General features: G+C 36.5%; 1 protein-coding gene across 1 annotated transcript in view; it reads right to left on the reverse strand.

Moving 5' to 3' along the window:
* LOC106873080 (U2 snRNP-associated SURP motif-containing protein) overlaps nt 1-10,293 on the reverse strand; it is a 68,434-nt gene that overhangs the window by 16,835 nt on the left and 41,306 nt on the right. The window contains exons 8-10 of the mRNA XM_052974891.1: nt 9,659-9,824; nt 8,366-8,604; nt 3,540-3,583 (exon numbers count right to left, since the gene is read on the reverse strand). Of these exons, the coding sequence (XP_052830851.1) occupies nt 3,540-3,583; nt 8,366-8,604; nt 9,659-9,824 (449 nt within the window). The remainder of the gene's footprint in view (nt 1-3,539; nt 3,584-8,365; nt 8,605-9,658; nt 9,825-10,293) is intronic.

Raw genomic sequence — 10,293 nt, forward strand, 5'->3', positions numbered from 1 at the left:
TTGGTTTATTTCTTTCCAATGTTGTTTGAATTAAAATGGAAAATATATTTTTTTTTGCATCCCAGTGTTTTATAGGGGGCGGTTTTTTCTTTCTTCTTTTTGTAGCTCTATTCTTCTTCACTCTACAACTTTTGATCGTTTTTGAAATTTGAATAAGTTTTTAACTCTTTTCACGCAAACGATGAAAAATAAGGATTAAAATAAATTGAAAAGCAAAAATAGATTGACCTGACAGTCCAATACGTGCACATGTGTGTGTGTGTGTGTGTGTATGTGAATAGAATTAGTCCAGATAGAATTGTGAATTCTTATAAAAAAAAAAAAGAAAAGAATTAAAACCCAATAGATTAGGGTAAAATTTGCTGTCTGGGTCTCACTAAAGATCCTGAGTTTTGGCTACCCAGACTGCAAAATGGGTGCAACACATGTTGAACAGAGTCCCACCCGTAAGAGACAGAGCAGGATGGGTCGAAACGACCGTTATACAAAATAAAGATTAATACCAAATTCATTTGGTTACTTAAGAAATTATTATTATCTCGCCTAACACTGCAGAGTTCCTGAAGTAGATCCAACGGAAATATACCCTGACTACAAATGACACCATGTCACCCAAACTGTGCCAGTGTCCTACTCAACACTTCAACACATTAATCGACATATACACATTAGTTCAAAAATATTAAATATATTCATTTGCATTTTCGCCTGCTTTTCCATGCTAGCATGGGTTAGACAAATACATTGTTGGGGTATTGTCTTTCAAGTCAAATGTCCTTCCTTTTTGCTGTTATGCTATCGTCCTTTTTTCTGCATATTGTGTCTTGACAGTTTCTGTTTGTTGTTTTTTTTTTCTGTTCAGATTTATATATGTGTGTGTGTGTGTGTGTGTGTGTGTGTGTGTGTGTGTGTATACGCATACACATCTAGAGAGAGAGAATGTGCTATGCATATAGATTTCAGTATATGTATGGGCATAAATGAGTGTGCATGTATATGGATGTGTGTGTGTATACACACATGTATGTATTTTTGTGTGTGTATTAAGAAATCAGGAAGCAAGTAAATTTATGAGAACATGACATATTCACATTACATAATTAACAAAAATCAAATAATCATAAACACAGCAATAACAACAACAACGTCAGTAATTACATTCTTAGAAACAAAGCCAACGACATTATTACTATTATTGTTATTATTATTGTCATCATCATCGTCATCAACAACATAATATTTTTCTTTGTTTTTTTTTTTCCCTTTTTTTTTTCTTTTCTAAACAATCTTTTTGACAAGAGAAGAGAACATAAGACATCTCATGAGAGGCTATTTTAGGGATGTACTCCTACAGAACGTTAAGCGGATGTTGTTAAGAGGAGAACTCACCGATAGCAGAGACAGGCCGAGCAAGTAAGCAAGTAGAAGGGGATCAGCAATCAACCAGGACCAGTGAGAAGCTGTGGTGGTGGTAGTAGTAGTAGTAGTAGTAGTAGTGATGATGATGGTTGCAGTAGTAGTAGTAGTAGTAGTGGGTATGTCAATCGGTTGAACAGGAGAAGGCAACCAGTTGGTAAAGGTAGGTAGGTAGGTGGGTAGTTTAAATTACACAGCCAGCAACAGCAACAAATAACAACAACATCTTCGTCGTCATCATCAACACCATCACATCATCATCATCATCATTGTATCGTCTACCATGTCTGACACCGAAAACCCAAAAAAACAGGTCCATTCGCTGCTTGTCTTGTTTCATCAGCCATTGCTACTGCCTCCTCTTCTCTCCTCTCCTCTCTCTCACTTGCCCTACCCGCTGCGGGAGAGAACCACAACGGAACCGGTAACAGTCCAAAGCACCAGAGAGAGAGGGAGAGAGAGAGAAACGGAGACAGACACAGACACTCGTGCACTCTCTCTCTCTCTCTCAAGACATGCAGGGACAGTACTGAGCATTCCACTCTTTTAGCTGCAGTCTCTGTCATTCTTCATGATGTTCTCCTGGACACCACATTGGTCTGAAGTCGATGCTGTACGTAAAAGACTTAGTTGTTTTCTTATCTATTTTTTTCTTCTTCCTGAGATGCCTGGGTGATATGTGCAAGGACCTAGCACCAAAGTCCTAGCAACAGTTCGTAAAAGCATAAAAAAGATTTCTTAAGAGTTTTGACACCAGACCTAAACATATGCAAGGCAACTAAAACTTGACATTACATCAAAATGATGAGGAAAAAAATTATTCGGCAAAACAAAATTAACAACAATTTCATTCTTCAATAATATTTTTTTTTTTCTCTTTTAAATTTACCACTACAGATAAATGTATGTGTGTGTGTGTGTGTGTGTGTGCAGGGGTACATGTGATATGATGTGATAAATATAGACCACAACTGTTACTCGCAAGCAAGAACGACTTGGTAGCATATTGCATGCTTTTGGGATTTGGTTTAGAGGTTTATGTACCTGAGAGCAAACAGAGATATCCTCTTCGCTCTCCTACTCTTAACCTGGTGGAACATCAAGAATGTGAAGAGCTGGAGAAAGAGAGAGAGATGCGATAGCTGAACACCTGGAAGGCCGAGACATATGTCTGCTTGCAACTACCTCAGATGCCTAAAACAAATAGCAAAAGTAGGATATGTTATGCTACCGAGTCGTATCCACGAGTGACATCTATGGTCATTATTTAACATCCACATCTTCTTCGTGTTTGCACAGATCAGACAAGTTACAAATAATGTTTCCATTTGTAGTTGTGCTGCAACTAATGACAGGGTTCTGGCTGGCCTGAGTCTACAGTAGAAGACACTTGCTCAAGGCACCATGCAGCAAGATTGTACCGAAAACCATGTGGTCATGAAGTATACATATATGATGAGCTGCATGTGCAATTCAAAGGACATACTGATTGTACCATGCAGTTCAACCTGATGATTACAATTAAGAGTAAAAATATATGTGGAGTACTCAGCCACCTATACAACAATTTAATGTATTGGAGTTAGCCACATTGAGCAAACACTTCAAAGCAAGTTATCACACAAACACACACACAACTTTGTGCGCTTGTTTCAAATCATCTACAAAAACTTTTGATAAAATAATGTTTGGAAAGGATGGCTGGAGGTTAAAGGTTAGTTAAAGTGATTTATTATCTAAAAAAAAAAGAAAAGAAAGAGAAAATTTCTCCTCTTTGTTGTTAATATTGTTAAGCCTTGTACCTAAGATATAAATTGTTGTTGTTATACATATGACTTCATGTTTTATTTTATTGTTTCAGATATGTACTAAAGCTCCTTGCATTGTTTAGGTTTTGTGTCAAACTTCAACAAGTACCTATTCAGTTATAGACAAACATTTCAATAATAATTTTTTTTTAAATTTCATTTTTATTTTTTTCTGTCATTTTTTTTGTCTTTTGTTTTCGCTCAAATATAAAAGAAAAAATATATATATATATTAAGTTTAAAAAAAAAACAACAAAAAGGAAATTTACCGTATTTCTTTCAACTACGACTAGAAAAAGACTAAAAAATGTATACCTTTCTGTGGGGATAACCACTTTCACAACAGCATTGGCTAAAGTCTGAAGAGATGCATTTGGAAAAAGCAAATTAGTAACAATGTCATAAGAAAACAGCTCATTTCTTTTCTTTTTCGTTTACATGTATAAAACATACAAACATCAACATTAAATGTACATCCATACATACATACATATATAAGGGTCTGAAAATTGTCTGGGTTTATTTTATGTGTACAAATTTCAGTGATTCTTGCAATTTACTTATTTCGTTAAGTAAATTATTAGGTTTAAAAAAATTTTTTTTTTTTAAATCTTTTTATTTCCTCCTCATAAATTTATCAACAGACAGAGACCGAAAAATATTTTTACCAAAAAGAATTCATAAACATTGAGAGGACATGAAGTAATTCTTTTTGGGAACGGTGTATCTTGAAGCACATAAAGCAGTGTTTCATAATCAGGGTTCATGTGATACCTGGAGGTCCATATCAGATTTTTAGGGGTCCACACAAGCAAAATAGTAAATAGGGAATCCACAGTAGTATTTTAAGGGTTCATGAAGAAATTTTGCTTTAGTTGTGTTTATTGCAAAGAAACAACTCAGTTTCTTTCCCTAATGTTTTATACGGGTTCCCAGATACTGAAACACATGTGTTCCCTCAGAAAGAGTTATTGCAAACCTACACATGTGAATGTGTGAAAAACAAAATAGGAATTTTAAAAGAAGTATTTTTCTCCCGTGCTAGTGGCACATAAGAAGCACCATCCGAACGTGGCTGATGCTAGCGACACGTAAAAAGCACTATCCAAACGTGATCGATGCCAGGCCCGCCTGACTGGCTCCTGTGCCAGTGGCACGTAAAAAGCACCCACTACACGCTTGGAGTAGTTGGCATTAGGAAGGGCATCCAGCTGTAGAAACCTTGCCAGATCAGATTGGAGCCTAGTGCAGCCTTCTGGCTTGCCAGCCCACAGTCAAACCATCCAACCCATGCCAGCATGAAAAACGGATGTTAAACGATGATGATGATGATGATGTCTATAGAACTAGTCTTTAAATATCAAATGGCTATGGGGGCCCACCAGAGTAAAATAGCATACAAAGGGGTCCAGTGGTAAGAGAACCATTGAGAAAAGGCTATAAATTATAGTGTTTAAATAGTGGGTTAATAAAACCTTTGGATAAGATAAACCAAAGGCTGCCCCAGGAACTCAAACTCCTATCTCCTGTAAACAACGTTCTCTCGTTTACAGATGTGAGTGCAAGTCCAACAGGCAGTCCTTTGACTTTTTCTATCCAAAAAGATTTTTTCAAGCCAATATTTGCATGCTATGTTTATAGCTTTAGTTGCTTCAAGATCCACTGCTCCAAAAAAATAAAAAGAAAGAAAATCTTACTGAGAATCAATTTGAATTGCGAAATTAAAAACGAAAAATACAAGCTTCAAACCCATATTGTGAATGCTATTACGATATAGTTTTATAAAATACCGAGAGAGAGAGACGAAGCCTAGAATTAGCATGTTGTCGTTGTGTGTGCATAAATGTACACTCAGTAAATTACAGTATATATGCACATGGTTGTTTCTTTCCTTGAATATTAAAAGTACTTAATTTTTGGATTCTGGGGGGATGAAAGGCAAATCATATTCTCTGTACAACTGTTATATATATATATATATATATATATATATATATATATATATATATATATATATACACACACACACTTCTTTACACTAGGTGGTGTATGTATGTAATATATCTTTTAACTCATGCATACATTAGAAAAATGCAATACTTCTACTAATCATAACATACTAAAAAAAAAAAAAAAAAACTCGACATATTCCAAAACAAACACACACACACACAAATGAATAAAAGAATAAAAGAATGAGTGAATGACAAAATTTTCTGTTTAGTTTCTATTGATTGACAGAAGAAAACAAAAACTCAATTTCTAACCGTTTTTCTAAATCAGTTTACAAACTATTCTCCATCTCTCTCACACACACACACATACACTCACTCTCTCATCACTATGTAATCAGTAAAGATTTTCAATAAACTGAAGCTCGCTTCACACCAAACTCAATTATCACATCTAAACATCCGCCCCCCAACTCTTTCTCAAACACATACACACACACAAATCTGTTGGGAATTATTCTGGAAGAATCAATAAATAACATGATGGAAGAACAGAACTGTAGCCTAATAGATTTAACTTAGTTACAAATATTTGTTTTTAGTATATTTATGTGAAATTTTATTTTTATATTAAACATTCTAGATTTTTTTCTATGATAACTGATAACATTTTGTTAGTTTTTTTTGTTTTTTTTGTCCATTTTAGTATAAAAAAGAGAGAGAGAGAGAGAGGGAGAAAGACAAAGTCAATCCTGCCAAGACTGAATTCTGGGAAATGAAGTAACAAGGAATCGAAATTTTGATTTGAATTTGTGTAAAACAAATTTCCATTTTTTTTTTTATATATATGAAATAGACTTGAGAGATTCCAAAATGAAGTAAAAAAAAATACAAAAATATATTTTTTAATTGTTATTGTACTAACAAAATTTTTTTCAAAATTATTATATTCATTTTTATTTTCTGTTTCTTGAAATTAATGCCTTACCAATTTTTGTAAAACCCCCCCTTCCACCCCCAGTTATAACAATACAAACATTTTCAAGGAAGCTTAATGGATAAAAAACAAAATTAAGACGGGAAAATTAAAATATCAAAATTAAAATCAATATATATTTAAACAAAAAAATTTTCTTCAGTTCTTTTTAGACTGAGTTTTGAGTTAAATTTTCTCTTATCAAACTGAATTCAAGGAATACAAAAAAACCTGAAGTTTTCGTCCTCAAAGAAGACTAACATTAAACAAAACAAATATCTAAATAACACATAAATTCTTTAACTGTGTTCAACTGAGAAACATCAGCAATTCTATAGATTTGAAATTCCAACAAATTCAGACATTTCTACGTCTGTCCAGTCCAGCTGTCGTTCTTCTCTCAATCTCACCTCTCCTACCCCTACTACAGTGACATCCAACCTTCCAAATCAAACCCTTAATTTCTTTGTCCTTAATCCATTATTCCTCTACTGTATTTTAACCCTTTAGCATTCAGTCTACTCTGCAAAATATAATGCCTATTTATTCACATTGTTTTAAATTAATCACCCATTATCTTGTAGCTTCAAGATTTCAATGATGTGCCTGTTATTTTCAGAATGATACTGTAGGGTAAGCATGAGAGGCCAAATCTGGCCGGTTTAAATACTAAGGAGCTAACTTTTCACATCCAACCCCTAAACACCTTATCTATACACCTAAGCATGTCACTCCTATTTTCACAAATTAATGACTTGAAGGAAAAAAGAAAGGACAAGAAAAAATTCCTGTTAATAATCACACAGACACAAAATATATTTTTTAAAAAATTTGTATCATGGGGTTTAAAAATTGTTTTTCATCATCATCATTTAACTTCCACTTTGCATGTTGGCATGGATTGGACAGCTCAACAGGAGCTGGTGAACCAAAGGACTACACCGTACTCCAATGTCTGCTTTGACACGATTTCTATGGTTGGATGCCCTTCATAATGCCAACCATGTTACGGAACATACTGGGTGCTTTTTATATGGCACCAGCACTGGTGAGGTCACCAAGTAACTTGCAAGTACAAGACCCTCTCGACCGAGGAGACGTAGTACTGAGAGAGGTGGGTTTATGAAAGGTGATGAGAGGGACAGGTACAAGGGTCTTGCTGTAGGGGACACACAGGGTTTACCCCCGTTGGAAAAGAAAGAAGATGGTGATGATGTGCCAGGGCACACCCTCAAATTACAGCAAAGAGAATATAAGTGATACAACGAATTGGACAGGGTAAGTGATTAAGTAAATTCAAGGGAGTAGCAGAGGGACAGAGGGCAATGCAGTGAGTGGTGGACAGGGGTGGGGTCATGGTCAATTCTATTTTTCTGAAAATTCAAACGTTTACAGGTTTCGTGACTGATTTGTTTTCAATATTGCCCCTGAATCCCTTTCAGCCAAGAAAATTCTCTGTGGTCTGAAAAATAGGGTTCATATTTTTTTTTTTTTTTTTTTTTTTTTTTTTTTTTTTTTAAGTAGCAGAAATTTAGGATAGCCTGACCCCACAGCAAAACTCATAGGTCCTGGGAGATACAGCAGCCAAAACTAATAATTTGCTTAATCAATATGTGTATCTGTGCCATGGGTCATGTGTGTGTTTGTGTGTGTTTGTATACACACACAGAGTCTCTTCTAGTAGAGCTAATGGAGTATATTCAATAACAGCAATGTTTTAGGCCTTAGGGTCCGTCACAACTGTACACATTCTAGAGTTTATTCTGGTTTCCATGATGTATAAGCAACTGTGAGTAGAATAACTACACCCCACTGAACAGGTGAACAGGACTTCAGTCTGTTGCAGGGTTATAGAGAAGACATGTGACTACTCTGCATTATATCATCTAAGGGTACATGCGAGTAGCTGGGAAGCAGATAAAGGATGGTGGAGATGAGGTACCAGAGATGAGGTACCAGAGCAAACACACAAGGTAGAAAATATAAATTTATAGAATACAATATCTCTATAATGAAGAAGAGCAAACTAAATACAGAAACGAAGAGAGAGAAAGACAGAAAAATTAGGAAGTACATATAACAGAAACAGACAAACCAAAACTGAAACGTATGTATATTTGTATATATACACACATACAGACTTTGCTAAACATACATACAAATTGAGAAAAAGACAACAAACAAAATAAGAAGTTACTGAAAATTCTCTTCACCTTCTCCATGTCTTCTTTCTGATCACCAGAGCGGCTCCCGTCCAAACCAGGTGGAGGGACATTCCCGTAAAGTTTGTCGGCGCGACTCCGCCGGGACATCTGTGCATTGAAAGGTAAACCAGAAGGTGGTGGTGGTAAAGTCATTTCCATGAGTGCAGGTGGTATGTACACAGGATATGGGGGAATCGGTACAGCTTTACCCCAGCCAGGTTTCATTTCAAAGCCCATGATTGCTTTTCCTGAAATACAATGAAGGACGATAGATATATAAAGGAAATGGATGTGTTAAATCAACCGAATTGCCTGCTCAGGGAACTACAACTAGACTAGCAGTGGCTGAGTATCCAATAAACATGTGTACTCATAATCTTTTAGAGTGTGACACAATCTATGCCTCAACCGGGGCCTATGTGGCCCTTTGGGGTTCACAAAAGTGATACATACACACACACACAGATACGCATTTATACAGCAGGTTATGCTAATGGTCAAGACATTTATCTGGACCACTTGTGACAGAACATCTGAAGACTAGATACATACATGTGTGTGTCTTTGCATCATCATCATCATTCCTATCTCCACCTTTCCATGCTGGCATAGATTGAACAAAACATACTAAGGCAGGATTTTGGAGCCAGATGGCCTGCCTGTTGCCTACTTTTAACTGCTTTAGAAGAAAAATATTTCTATTCTATCAATCTTCATTCATTGAAACCAATGTGTTTCAGGGTGTTTTTGTCCTTTTTCTTTAGATTTTTGTAAGAGATTATCATCGTTTAACATGCATGTTCCATGCTGGCAGAGGTAGGATGATCTGACAGGATCCAGTGGATCCAAGGACTGCATCATGCTCCAGTGTCTGCTTCGACATGGTTTCTACACCTGGGTGCCCTCTGTAATACTCCTGTCCCCCAAAAGGTGCCAATGTAAAATTAAAGTATACACACACTCACATGAATGCACATGCGCACACAGTTTCGGACTACCAAGCCAACTTAGAAGTGGATCTGGTAGGCAAGCTTCGTCTGTCATAGCCCCAGGCTATAACCCAGGATCTAGGTGATATGGGGAAAGTAGTTGAGCACATTTGCCCGAGGTGCCATACATTACAATGGACCTAAAAAGCACATGGTGCCAAGTTTGTGGGGACATACACAGAATGGACAGAAGGAAAGCAAGAATAGAAAGCAACGTTGATACACACAAATCAACATAAAATACTGAATAATACTGACTATCAAAAACAAATAAAATAAATTTCAAAAGAAAGAAAGGGTCGTTTCTAGAGACCTTTCAATGCATTCATAGCTCTTTCGCCATCCTTCCGATTCATGAAAGCAACAAAACCACAGTTTCGCCCCCGGTTCCGTTCTTCATCTGTCCTTGGCCACATTATTTTTACACTGGCTAACGGACCGTACCGTCCAAAAACCTCACATAGCTGTAATTCAGTCATCTGGCAACAGAAAGAATGTATAGCAACAATGAATACAATAATAATTATTAAGAGTAATTAGATAATAATTAACTCACCAGTTCTGCACCGATAACAAACACAAATTGACCAATATTATCATCATCATCATCGTTTAACGTCCGCTTTCCATGCTAGCATGGGTTGGACGATTTGACTGAGGACTGGTGAAACTAGATGGCAACACCAGGCTCCAATCTGATCTGGCAGAGTTTCTACAGCTGGATGCCCTTCCTAACGCCAACCACTCAGAGAGTGTAGTGGGTGCTTTTACGTGTCACCCGCACGAAGGCCAGTCAGGCGGTACTGGCAACGGCCACGCTCAAAATGGTGTATTTCGTGTGCCACTCGCACAAGAACCAGTCCAGGGGCACTGGCAACGATCTCGCTCGAGAACCTGTTTTTTTTTTTTTTTCTCCTTTAAACCTTTAGCATTTAAATAGCCATATCC

This window comes from Octopus bimaculoides, chromosome 19, assembly GCF_001194135.2.
Source record: "Octopus bimaculoides isolate UCB-OBI-ISO-001 chromosome 19, ASM119413v2, whole genome shotgun sequence".
NCBI classification, from domain to species: domain Eukaryota; kingdom Metazoa; phylum Mollusca; class Cephalopoda; order Octopoda; family Octopodidae; genus Octopus; species Octopus bimaculoides.